General features: G+C 43.0%; 1 protein-coding gene across 1 annotated transcript in view; it reads left to right on the forward strand.

Annotated features, from left to right (window-relative positions):
- RAB2A (RAB2A, member RAS oncogene family) overlaps nucleotides 1–14,283 on the forward strand; it is a 162,748-nt gene that overhangs the window by 65,789 nt on the left and 82,676 nt on the right. Inside the window, exon 3 of the mRNA XM_069731387.1 lies at nucleotides 16–83. Coding sequence (XP_069587488.1) covers nucleotides 16–83 — 68 coding nt within the window. The remainder of the gene's footprint in view (nucleotides 1–15; nucleotides 84–14,283) is intronic.

The raw sequence follows: 14,283 nt of genomic DNA on the forward strand, positions 1-14,283 counted from the left end.
CTTTTTAATTTTTAGGTGTAGAATTTGGTGCACGAATGATAACAATTGACGGGAAGCAAATTAAACTCCAGATATGGGACACAGTAAGTGATGCTTCCGATAGCTGTTCTACATATTTTTAAAAGTTGTCAGGTTCAGTTATGAAACAAGACATTTTATTATTGACTAGCTGAAGAGCCCGGCGTTGCCTGGGCATAGTAAATATCTGTGGTTAGTTATAGCACGTCACTTCTCTTATTTTCCCATCACGCCTCTCATTTTCCCAATCACATCTTTAATTTTCCCCCTCCCACCTCTCATTTTCTCCCTCACACCTCTCATTTTCTCCCTCACACCTCTCATTTTCTCCCTCACACCTCTCATTTTCTCCCTCACTCCTCTCATTCCCGCCTAACACTTGTCATTTCGACCTCACGTCTGTCATTTTCCGATCACTACACTATTTTCCCTCACTCCTCTCATTTTGCACTCACACCTTTTCATTTTCACCTCACACCTCTCATTTTCACCTCAGTATATACATGTTTGTCATCTCCCTTATATATAGTATACACCTGTATGTCATCTCCTGTATATAGTATATACCTGTATGTCATCTCCCCTGTATATAGTATATACCTGCTGTGTGTCATCTCCCCTGTATATAGTATATACCTGTATGTCATCTCCTATATATAGTATATACCTGTATGTCATCTCCTATATATAGTATATACCTGTATGTCATCTCCTCCTATATATAGTATATACCTGTAGGTAATCTGCTCCTGTATATAGTATATACCTGTGTGTCATCTCCTCCTGTATATAGTATATACCTGTATGTCATCTCCTCCTGTATATAGTATGTACCTGTATGTCATCTCCTCCTTTATATAGTATATACCTGTGTGTCATCTCTTCTGTATATAGTATATATCTGTGTGTCATCTCCCCTGTATATAGTATATACCTGTGTGATCTCCTGTATTAGACCTCGTTAACACGTTATTTGCTTAGTATTTTTACCTCAGTATTTGTAAGATAAATTGGCAGCCTGATAAATCCCCAGCCAACAGGAAGCCCTCCCCCTGGCAGTATATATTAGCTCACACATACACATAATAGATAGGTCATGTGACTGACAGCTGCCGTATTTCCTATATGGTACATTTGTTGCTCTTGTAGTTTGTCTGCTTATTAATCAGATTTTTATTTTTGAAGGCTAATACCAGACTTGTGTGTGTTTTAGGGCGAGTTTCGTTTGTCAAGTTGAGTGTGTTGAGTTGTGTGTGGTGACATGCATGTAGCGACTTTTGTGAGATGAGTTTTGTGTGGCAACATGCGTGTAGCAACTTATTGTGTGTCGAGTTGCATGTGACAGGTTAGTGTAGCAAGTTGTGTGCAGCAAGTTTTGCGCATGGCGAGTTTTGCGCATGGTGAGTTTTATGTCTGGTGCCTTTTGAGTATGTGTAAGTTTTGTGTGAGGCAACTTTTGCATGTGTTGCAAATTTTGTGCATGTGGCAATTTTTCCGCATGTGCAAGTTTTGCGTGTGGCGAGTTTCCCATGAGGTGAGTTTTGCACTTGTGGCGAGTTTTGCGTGAGCCTATTTTTTGCATGTGGCGAGTTTTGCGCATGGTGAGTTTTGAGCAGCGACTTTTGTGTTTCGACTTTTATGTGGCGAGGTTGGTGTATGTGTGGTGAAATGTGTGCTGAGGGTGGTATATGTGTTCAAGCACGTGGTAGTGTGTGGCGCATTTTGTGTGTGTGTTCATATCCCCGTGTGTGGTGAGTATCCCATGTCGGGGTCCCACCTTAGCAACTGTACGGTATATACTCTTTGGCGCCATCGCTCTCACTCTTTAAGTCCCCCTTGTTCACATCTGGCAGCTGTCAATTTGCCTCCAACACTTTTCATTTCACTTTTTCCCCATTATGTAGATAGGGGCAAAATTGTTTGGTAAATTGGAAAGCGCGGGGTTAAAATTTCACCTCACAACGTAGCCTATGACGCTCTTGGGGTCCAGACGTGTGACTGTGCAAAATTTTGTTTCTGTAGCTGCGACGCCTCCCACACTTTTCCTTTCACTTTTTTCCCCATTATGTAGATAGGGGCAAAATTGTTTGGTGAATTGGAACGCGCGGGGTTAAAATTTCGCCTCACAATATAGCCTATGACGCTCTCGGGGTCCAGACGTGTGACTGTGCAAAATTTTGTGGCTGTAGCTGCGACGGTGCAGATGCCAATCCCGGACATACACACATACACACACACGCACACACACACACACACACACACACACACACATACACACATTCAGCTTTATATAGTAGATTTTGACCTCCTCAATTGAAAATTTTTAGTTGGCTCTTGTTTCTATTATATCATTTACTGCTACGTATAATTAATGCAAGAAAGCTTCAGTACTTTGAAACATTTTTGCCAAATAAAATATTCTGCATCTTTGTTATGCCAACTTTCTGATGTTTATTGAGAGGAAACTTAACAATTCCATTAACTAAAACATGTCTAAAACTATTGCAAACTATAAAGTTACAGAAATTGCACTACAAAATTTGGTCCTCATTCAGTGACTTTTTTTTTTTTTTTTTGCTTGTCTATTGTAGTCCTGCATCGCATCATCTCTTACAATTGTCCAATAGTAATCTGCAAACATTGATGAATTCCATTTTCCTTGATATCTTTTCTCCATAGCCGCAATAACTTGATGAAATCTCTCACCAGGCTTGATCGCAGTTTGGTGGGAAAAAGTCTAGATGCAAATGTAATAAATGGGTCTTTAAGGATGTGTTATAGCCAAGATCCTTATGTTTTGGGGAGATTTTCCACCAACTCATCATAGTTATCTGCTCTTGTTTCTCCCAAAATTAGTTACCACTAATGTGACTGCTACCCATCAGCCTCTTCCATGCCTTGCAACAAACAGAGAAGCTTCTAAATCTGAGATCCACTAAAGACTCCTTTCTTTCTTTTCCTCACCCAACCTTGGAAATGTGTCAATAAGAGACTTGAATGCTTTTGCATTTTTATCCATTGCTTTTACAAAGTTCTTCATTAGGCCCAAAATGATATGCAGTGGTGGTAACAAAATCTTATGTGAGTTCACAAGTGCTGGATACAGGACATTTTTACTTTCTGGCTGAAGTTAATGTCTGAGTCTTTTATTGTAGTGATATTCTGTTGCACAACTATGCCACTCACACAGAAAGCAGCGGTACTCAGTGTATCCACCCTGGAGACCAAGTACAGATGGGCCACAAATGTTGGTCATAGTTCAGGCACCTCAACACCTGAAACTTCTTTTCTAATGGTGGGCAATATGCAGAAATAGCTATTGATAGTTCAATCGTTTGGCTCTCTCCAGATCATTGGGACTGGAAAAGGTATAGATTGCCTCTTACCATGCAAGATGCAACCACTGGGTAAGATCTATTGCAGTGTGTGTGTGTGTGTGTGTGTGTGTGTGTGTGTGTGTGTGTGTGTGTGTGTGTGAAGCCCAATTCTTGTTCTGATCTCCTATTCTGCAGCCAAAATACCGTTGTAGGCTTTCCTTATCATGGAGTCAAGTTTCGACCTTTGTGGCGCAAAAGTGACTTCTCTGCGTAGGTAGCAAAAGCTATTTGCTTTGTTAATGAAAGAACAAGGCATATCTGAATAAAACATGTAGAAACATGTCAGTATGCTAAAAATCCACAAACCGTGTACCTTACACAGAGAGCATTTATGAAAGTCGGTGATGCAACTGTAGTTAGGATTACGGCATTGGAGCGGAGTTGACGATTTTGATTGGCCAGCCTAAGATGATGAATACTGAAGGCTCAATAGCCTAAATAGATGATGTAATAGACTACTGACAAAGCAATAGTGATGAAGACGCAATTTTTCTATAAGCCTGCATGAAATGTGTCATAAGTAATTGCAACCTCCTCTGGATCTTGAAAATTAGATCCAATCAGCTGTAAGGCTGGTTTCACATTTGCGTTTAAAAACGCAGCGTTTTAAACGCAAACGCATTTGGTGAAAAAACGCGTTTAAACGCTGCGTTTTTTAGACGCATGCATTTTTGCATGTTTTAATACAAACGCGGCGTTTTGACATGTTTACATGCGTTTTTTCCTGCGTTTGCGTTTTTGAAACGCATGATGAGAAGTGTGTGACAGCTGCCAATCATCAAAATCAACAAGAGAACCCACTATAAACAGAAATAGCTAGGATAGGGTTAGGATCCCTAGTAACCCTAGGGATCCTAACCCAAACCCTAAGGGATCCTAACCCAAACCCTAAGGGATCCTATCCCTAAGGGATCCAAACCCTAACCCTAAGGGATCCTAACCCTAAGGGATCCTAACCCAAACCCTAACCCTAAGGGATCCTAACCCTAAGGGACCCTAACCCTAAGGGATCCTAACCGTAACCCAAACCCTAGGGATCCTAACCCTTAGGGTTAGGATCCCTTAGGGTTAGGGTTGGGGGTTGGCTTATCAGTGTGTATTCTTGTGTTTTTCTATTAAAACGCATGCATTTAAAAATGCATGCAAACGCATGTGCTTAAAAACGCATGCGTTTACATCATCAGAAATACGTTTTTTTGCCGCAAAATAAGCCGCTAGAAATTACTACATGTTGCATTTCTGCAACCAAATGCATGCATAGAAACGACGCATGCGTTGTCAAAACGCGGCAAAACACATGCATTTTTAATGTTAAGTATAGGGGGAAAAACGCATGCGTTTTTTTGCGCAAAAACGCAGCGGCAAAAAACGCAAATGTGAAACCAGCCTAACCCGAATCAAGCTGCTCATGTCCTGGAGACCACACCGGGGCCTGATCGGAGTACTCCCATATTCCAGGCACTGTCTTTCCTCTGGCGTACTATTAGTGACCAATCAAAGGAGAGACAGGTGTCAGCTGTGCTTTACAGGTGACACTCTGCTGTGATGGCCTCTAATCAGCTCTTGCACTGATTGTCACTGTTCTCAGTAGTGACACTGGCATCTAGATTTGATTAAAAAAGGGGGTTTCCTTTTGTATCCCTTCTGTGTTACTACTGAGACGCAATAATTACCTTGGTACTACTACAACGCTGTTGGTTGTGACGGCAGCCAAAGGTCAATCATTGACCTTTTAGGTCTGCCAACTGAGAGTTGTTATACCCTGCAATAAATGGAATTACAGTTTATTACTCCAGTGATAAGAATTTTGTTTGACAAACTCCACTGTCCCTCCCACCCCAAAAAAGACATTATTGCTATTACTGCATCTATAATAAAGTGAACTATCAATTTGACTTTATTTATCCCGCACCATGAGACTTGTAAAATAATTATAATTATTGTCAGGAGGATCAACTCTGCTAAGCCGACTATGTCATATAGATCACAGGAATCTGGATAAAAGGATACCTTTTATATCTATAATCCAATGTCTTATTCCAAAAAAAACTATGCTTTTCTTATATGCTCTGGGCCGGACATAGATCTCCGTGAGAATCTGCCTCCGTTATCTTACGTGACGGGGGAGTTACCAGTGTGAGACATGTCACTAACGCAGAAAAGGAGAAATGAATTTTGTCATCTTGCAAACACTTTTTGCAGGTCTCACAGCTCCGCTGTATTGTAACAATATTGCAGCCCTGTCTGCCTGTGAGATGGAAACTGAGAGGAACCTGTGTCCGGTATAATCACACACAGCTTTGCCGTGAGATCAGGAGAGCAGAGAGCGGCCATGACACATTACACTGGTAACTCCCCTTAATGTAAAATATCCTCTGGAGGCAGATTCTCATACAGATCAATGTCCAGCCCATAAAAAAAATATTCATTTGGTATCACCGTAGTCCTAGTGACCTCAGAATAAAGTCAGTTTGTCATTTATATTGAACACAGAGGGCCGTAAAATCAAACCTGGAAACAATGGTATAATTGCTGTATTTTACCATTCCGCACTACTCCCAAAAATATTATGCGATCTCTGCATCTGCTGAGAGATTCTTTTGAAATTGACAAAAAGCGCATTAAAAAGTAAGACTGTACCAACAGGACGTGGTGTGAGGTATTCGTTAAGTGTAGAACAGCGCAGCACTCCACACTAATCTATTCTATACCTGTGATATACACATTTCAGAACAGCATAGTTGCACCACGGCTGACCAGTACAGTCTCTGTCTTTAACTTACCTTTTTTGTCCGTTTTCTTACATACTCACTAGAAAGGTGCAGGGATCGTAATGTTAAATGTGAACAACCCCTCCAGACGCTCTCATTGGAAATCAAAGTAACAGTAAAACTACTACCCCTTGCTATAGTCTGGATACTGTGATGGGATGTAGTTTCCGAAGTGTGCTCATCTCTCATCTGTAAAAACCAAATGGTGGTCCTCGTGTTCTGAGCCAAGTAGCTTGCCCAAACTGGGCTATTTATATGGCATTGCAGTGCCTGAGAGAGCTCACTTAGAAAGTAAAGGAGCTTGTGTCTCCAATGCAAAAACTGAGAACAACATATATTGGGCTGCAAATTGGCATTTCTACGGAAAAATGTGCTTTTTTCACTTAGCACCACAGCTTTGTTTTCAAAATGGCCAATATGCCCCTTCATAAATGTCCTTGAGGTGTGTAATTTCCCAAATGGGATCACTTCTCGGATTTTTTTTTTTTTGTAACCGCAGAACTTTTACAGTTGTCTGCCTGTACTATGTCTATTGCTAAATTGGGCCTCGTGAGCATCGTTCACCCCTTATCTGTGTTATATGTTCAGTTAAAACATTATGGCCATCTGCAGGGCATTTAAAAAAAAGAGGAAAGCAGAGCTGTCCGCAGTGGCACATGCTGGGCGCTGTATATTAATTACCTACTGTATTTTTCAGATTATAAGACATAATTTTATGATCCCCAAAATTAGGGGGTGCGTCTACCGAACACGGTTGTTACCGAGGGGTCAATGCTGGGGGCCCAGAGCTAGGGATGTTGCGGTGGTCCTGCGGTGTGCGGTGGTGGTCCTGCGGTGGTGGTACGACAGCGAGCGGTAGCCCTGCGGCGGCATATGGCAGCCGCCATTCTATTGGGGTCCGGCTTCTCACTTGGCGCAGGCGCAGACGGAGGAAAGCCGATATCTCCATCTGCGCCTGCCTCTACATGATGCCTCCAGGAAAATGGCCACTGATGCGGCGCCGATGGAGATCTCGGCACTAAGATCTCGGGAGATCTCCGCTCCAAGATCTTCATCTGCGCATGCGCCGCCCCGGCAGTCATTTACCCGGAGTCCACCACATGGTAAATAATGCGGGGGCTCTGGGCTTTCACAAAATGTTGGTGGAGCCCCCGCACCACCGAACACCTGCAGAGCCACACTTGCCTCCTCCAGCAGCGACCCTGGGACCCTGCTCCACTGCGGCCTGCACCTCCAAACACTAGCAGCAACCCTGGGACCCCGCTTCACCGCAGCCACCACCCCCGGTAAGCAATAAGATGCCTGACTTGTAAAAAGCACCACCATTTTATTAAAAAAAGTTGTTGTTTTTCCCTATTTTTCTCAAAATTTGGGGTGTGTCTTATAATCCGGTGCATTTTATAATCTGCAAAATACGGGAGATTGAATTTGAACATTTGTGAAACAATTGGAATTTTCACTTTGCGACATTCACTGCACATCAATTTCTGGAATACACCTGTGGGGTCAAAATATTCACGGCAGCCCTAGATGAATTCACTGAGGAAATGGCATCACTTTTGAGGGATTTTCTGCTGTTCTTGCATCTTGGGGGCACTTCAAATGGTGTCCATAAACTATTCCAGCATAATCTGCGACCACCTATGGGTTATTGCTATATTTGGTAGAAATTATGTTGCAAATTATATGGTCAGGTTAAAATTTAATATTAATGAAGAAAATGTAATTTAGTTTGTATTCACAGCTCAATGTTGTGTAATTTTGTGAAATAGTTGTGGGGTCAAAATACTCACTACACACCTAGATAACTTTCTTAGTTTAAAAATGGGGTCACTACTGGGATTTTTGCTGTTTGGGCAACTTGGGGGCTCTGTGAATATAACTTGACATCCTCACTGTATTCCCTCCAAATTTGCCCTCCTAAATTCTAATATCTCTCCCTGCCATGTGGCCAAAGTAGTTGTGGCCAAAGTAGGGCAATAACATGTGGGTTATTGCCCCATTCAGCTGTAAATAAGCACCAAAATTTATACCGTTGTCAAAAAGAAAAAAAATAGGGCTAAGTCACTAGTTCAGTGGGAGAAATAAATATTTTTCATTCCACTTTCTGTTAATTCCTGTGAAGCGCCTGAAGGGTTAGCAAAGGTTCCTGAATGGTTTTTCGATTACCGTAATTTGGGGGATACCATTTTTAAGATGGGATGTTTTCCAATGTACAGCCCCTCAGTCATTTCATTGAATAGGGCGCTAACAAAGAAAATAGGTTTCTGGGAATTCCATTGGAAATTTTGAAAAACACTTCTAAAATTTTACGTCTTTTAACTTCCTAAATTGATTAAATACCATTTGAAAAAATGATCCCAGACATTGTAACATGAGTTCTGTAGCTGATCAGCGGCATATGATGGGCTTCTTTGCTCACACTTTCCTCGGAGAAACTCAAATGGGTGACTGCAGCTAAAAAAGTCACCACTCAAAACTCGGCACATGCATAACTAGGCTCACGCAAAACTCACCACACGTGCAAAACTCACCACACGTGCAAAACTCACCTCATGGAAAACTCGCCACACGCAAAACTTGCACACGCGGAAAAATTGCCACATGCACAAAAGTTGCCACATATGCAAAAGTTGCCTCACACAAAACTTGCACATGCTTAAAACGCACCACACATAAAACTCGCCATGCGCAAAACTCGCCACGCGCAAAACTTGCTGCACACAACTTGCTACACTAACCTGTCACATGCAGCTCGACACACAAAAAGTTGCTACACGCATGTCGCCACACAAAACTCATCTCACAAAAGTCGCTACATGTATGTCGCCACATGCAACTCAACACACACAACTTGACACATGAAACTCACCCTAAAACACACACAAGTCTGGTATTATCCTTCAGAAATAAAAATCTGATTAATAAGCAGACAAACTACAAGAGCAACAAATGTACCATAGTGGAAATACGGCAGCTGTCAGTCACATGACCTGTCTATTATGTGTATGTGTGAGCTAATATATACTGCCGGGGAGGAGGGCTTCCTGTTGGCTGGGGATTTATCAGGCTGCCAATTTAGCTTAAAAATACTGACCAAATAACGTTTGAACGAGGTCTAATACAGGAGGAGATGACACACAGGTACATTCTATATACAGGGGAGATGACACACAGGTATATACTATATACAGGAGGAGATGACACACACATATATACTATATACAGAGGAGATGACACACAGGTATATACTATATACAGGAGATAACACTGGTATATACTATATACAGGGGAGATGACATACAGGTACATACTTTATACAGGGGAGATGACACACAGGTATATACTATATACAGGGGAGATGACACACAGGTATATACTATATACAGGGGGGATGACACACAGGTATATACTATATACAGGTGGAGATGACATACAGGTATATACTATATACAGGAGGAGATGACACAGGTATATACTATATACATGAGGAGATGACACTGGTATATACTATGTACAGGGGAGATGACACACATATATACTATATACAGGGGAGTTGACACACAGGTATATACAGGAGGAGATGACACACCGTATACACTATATACAGGGGAAATGACACACAGGTATATACTATATACAGGAGGAGATGACACACAGGTATATACTATATACAGGAGGAGATGACACCCAGGTATATACTATATACAGGAGGAGATGACACAGGTACATACTATATACAGGGGAGATGACACACAGGTATATACTATATACAGAGGAGATGACACACAGGTATATACTATATACAGGAGGAGATGACACACAGGTATATACTATATACAGGAGGAGATGACACACAGGTATATACTATATACAGGAGGAGATGACACAGGTACATACTATATACAGGGGAGATGACACACAGGTATATACTATATACAGGGGAGATGACAAAATGAGAGGAGTGAGGGAAAATAGTGGAGTGATCGGAAAATGACAGATGTGAGGTCGAAATAACAAGTGTTAGGGGGGAATGAGAGGAGTGAGGAGAAAATAAGAGAAGTGAGGTGCTATAACTAACCACAGATATTTACTATGCCAAGGCAATGCCGGGCTCTTCAGCTAGTATATGGATATTTATTGCAGTCAAATAAAAGTCTTATCTACTATATAATTGTCTAAGGGTCACTTCCGTCTTTCTGTCTGTCCTTCAGTCTTTCTGTCACGGATATTCATTGGTCGCGACCTCTGTCTGTCATGGAATCCAAGTCGCTGATTAGTCGTGGCAAAACGCCCACGACTATTGCCACGACCAATCAGCTACGGCCACAGTCCGGCGGCAATATGGCCGCTCTTTCCTCCTCGCAGTCAGTGCCCGCTCGATACTCCCCTCCAGTCATCCAGTCAGCCCTCACACAGGGTTAATGCCAGCGTTACTGGAGCGCAGTGTAACGCTCTCCAGTTACGCAGCTATTAACCCTGTGTGACCAACTCTTTACTATTGATGATGCATATGCAGCATCAATAGTTAAAAGATCTAATGTTACAAATAATAATAATAATTTAAAAAACAAAAAGTTATTCTCACTCTCCGACGTGTCGTCCTGTCCTCGGCAGTGCAAGCGGCAGGTTCCGGTGCTAAGGATGGTATGCGAGAAGGACCTTCCATGACGTCATGGACATACTGATAGGGAATTTAGATTGTGAGCCCCATCGGGGACAGTAATGATAATGTGTGCAAACTGTAAAGCGCTGCGGAATATGTTAGCGCTATATAAAAATCAAGATTATTATTATTATGTGACCGCGACGTCATCACAGGTCCTGCGCTCATACCAACCCTGGGACCGGAAGCTGCAGTGCACCCAGTCCTCATCTCTCTCTCCAGCCTGCAGCTATGGCATTTCCAGGAGGAGGCTACTATCCGGCCCCGGGGGTGAGTGCTGCGCCGAGGGCCTCTGTGCGCTCACTGACTGCCTGTGGTTAGTGATGAGCAGGAGGGAGGCTTGGTATAATCGCATACGGTACCGCGTGTAGTCTGCACGGGGAGCTCACAGGGCGGTGTGCAGGGATGCATAGTGTGTGGTCCCTCACTTGGTCCCTGGAGGAGAAGTCACTTTTAGGGCAGTTCCAACATTTTGCAAATTGGACCATAGTCCTGTATAGGAGGTAGTAATGCAAAAAAGGAAGTTCTAGGAGCCACGTAATACTATGTAACTGGGCAATATACTATGTGGCTGGGCAATATACTATGTGGCTGGGCAATATACTATGTGGCTGGGCAATATACTACGTGGCTGGGCAAAATACTACGTGGTTGGGCAAAATACTACGTGGTTGGGCAAAATACTACGTGGCTGGGCAATATACTACGTGGCTGGGCAATACACTACGTGGCTGGGCAATATGCTACGTGGCTGGGCAATATGTTACGTGGCTGGGCAATATGCTACGTGGCTGGGCAATATACTACGTGGCTGGGCAATATGCTACGTGGCTGGGCAATACACTACGTGGCTGGGCAATATACCACGTGGCTGGGCAATATACTACGTGACTGGGCAATATACCACGTGGCTGGGCAATACAATACGTGGCTGGGCAATATACCACGTGGCTGGGCAATATTCTACGTGGCTGGGCAATATACTACGTGGTTGGGCAATATACTACGTGGACATGCATATTCTAGAACAGAGGTGTCAAACTGCATTACTCGAGGGCCGCAAACAGGTCATGTTTTGAGGATTTCCTTGTATTGCCCAAGGTGCTGGAATCATTCTGTGCAGGTGATTAAATTATCACCTGTGCAATACAAGGAAATCCTGAAAACATGACCTGTTTGCGGCCCTCGAGGAATGCAGTTTGACACCTCTGTTCTACAGTCATGGCCAGAAGTTTTGAGAATGACACCAAAATTATATTTTCACATGATCTGCTGGCCTCTGGTTTTTATTAGTGTTTGTCTGATGTTTATATCACATACAGAAATATAATTGCAATCATATTATGAGTACCAATAGGTTATATTGACAGTTAGAATGAGTTAATGCAACAAGTCAATATTTGCAGTGTTGACCCTTCTTCTTCAGGACCTCTGCAATTCTCCCTGGCATGCTCTCAATCAACTTCTGGACCAAATCCTGACTGATAGCAGTCCATTCTTGCATAATCAATGCTTGCATTTTGCCAGAATTTGTTGGTTTTTGTTTGTCCACCCGTCTCTTGATGATTGACCACAAGTTCTCAATGGGATTAAGATCTGGGGAGTTTCCAGGCCATGGACCCAAAATCTCTATGTTTTGTTCCCTGAGCCATTTAGTTATCACCTTTGCTTTATGGCAAGGTGCTCCATCATGCTGGAAAAGGCATTGTTGGGTGCCAAACTGCTCTTGGACAGTAGGGAGAAGTTGCTCTTGGAGGACATTCTGGTACCATTCTTTATTCATGGCTGTGTTTTTAGGCAAGACTGTGAGTGAGCCGATTCCCTTGGCTGAGAAGCAACCCCACACATGAATGGTTTCAGGATGCTTTACAGTTGGCATGAGACAAGACTGGTGGTATCGCTCACCTCTTCTTCTCCGAATAAGCTGTTTTCCAGATGTCCCAATCAATCGAAAAGGGGATTCATCAGAGAAAATGACTTTGCCCCAGTCCTCAGCAGTCCTCTCCCTGTACCTTTTGCAGAATATCAGTCGGTCCCTGATGTTTTTTCTGGAGAGAAGTGGCTTCTTTGCTGCCCTCCTTGAAACCAGGCCTTGCTCAAAAAGTCTCTGCCTCACAGTGCGTGCAGAAGCACTCACACCAGCCTGCTGCCTTTCCTGAGCAAGCTCGGCTCTGCTGGTAGTCCGATCCCGCAGCTGAAACAGTTTTAAGATACGGTCCTGGCGCTTGCTGGTCTTTCTTGGGCGCCCTGGAGCCTTTTTGACAACAATGGAAGCTCTCTCCTTGAAGTTCTTGATGATGCGATAGATTGTTGACTAAGGGTACCGTCACACAGTGCAATTTTCATCGCTACGACGGTACGATCCGTGACGCTCCAGCGTCGTAACAATATCGCTCCAGCGTCGTAGACTGCTGTCACACTTTGCAATCTACGACGCTGGAGCGATAATTTCATGACGTATGTGCGATGTAGAAGTCGTTGGTTACTATGCGCACATCGTATACGATATATGTTACACCATGCAATCATGCCGCCACAGCGGGACACTAGACGACGAAAGAAAGTTTCAAACGATCTGCTACGACGTACGATTCTCAGCAGGGTCCCTGATCGCAGGAGCGTGTCAGACATTGCGATATCGCTCGAACGTCACAGATATATCGCTCGAACGTCACGAATCGTGCCGTCGTAGCGATCAAAATTTCACTGTGTGACGGTACCCTAAGGTGCAATCTTTGTAGCTGCAATACTCTTCCCTGTTAGGCCATTTTTGTGCAGTGCAATGATGGCTGCATGTGTTTATTTAGAGATAACCATGGTTAACTGAAGAGAAACAATGATACCAAGCACCAGCCTCCTTTTAAAGTGTCCAGTGATGTCATTCTTACTTAATCATGACTGATTGATCGCCAGCCCTGTCCTCATCAACACCCACACATGTGTTAATGGATCAATCACTAAAACAATGTTAGCTGCTCCTTTTAAGGCAGGACTGCAATGATGTTGAAATGTGTTTTGGGGGTTAAAGTTCATTTTCTGGGCAAATATTGACTTTGCAAGTACAGTAATTGCTGTTAAGCTGATCACTCTGACATTCAAGAGTATATGCAAATTGCCATTAGAAAAAATGAAGCAGTAGACTTTGGAAAAATTAATATTTGTCTCATTCTCAAAACTTTTGGCCATGACTGTAGAATACCCGATGCGTTAGAATCGGGCCACCATCTAGTGTAATAATATATACGGTATATATAATACACTGCTGCATCAAAACCCTGTAGTTACCTCCAAGTGGTTTGGTATAGATGTCCATAAATGATGGAACAAATTCCCCATTGGGGCTCACAATCTAAATTCCCCATCAGTATGTCTTTGGAGTATGGGAGAAAACCAGAGAACCCGGTGGAAACCCAGGCAAACTCGGGGAGAACATACAAACTCATTGCAGATG

The sequence above is a fragment of the Ranitomeya imitator genome, chromosome 6, assembly GCF_032444005.1.
Source record: "Ranitomeya imitator isolate aRanImi1 chromosome 6, aRanImi1.pri, whole genome shotgun sequence".
Lineage (NCBI taxonomy): Eukaryota > Metazoa > Chordata > Amphibia > Anura > Dendrobatidae > Ranitomeya > Ranitomeya imitator.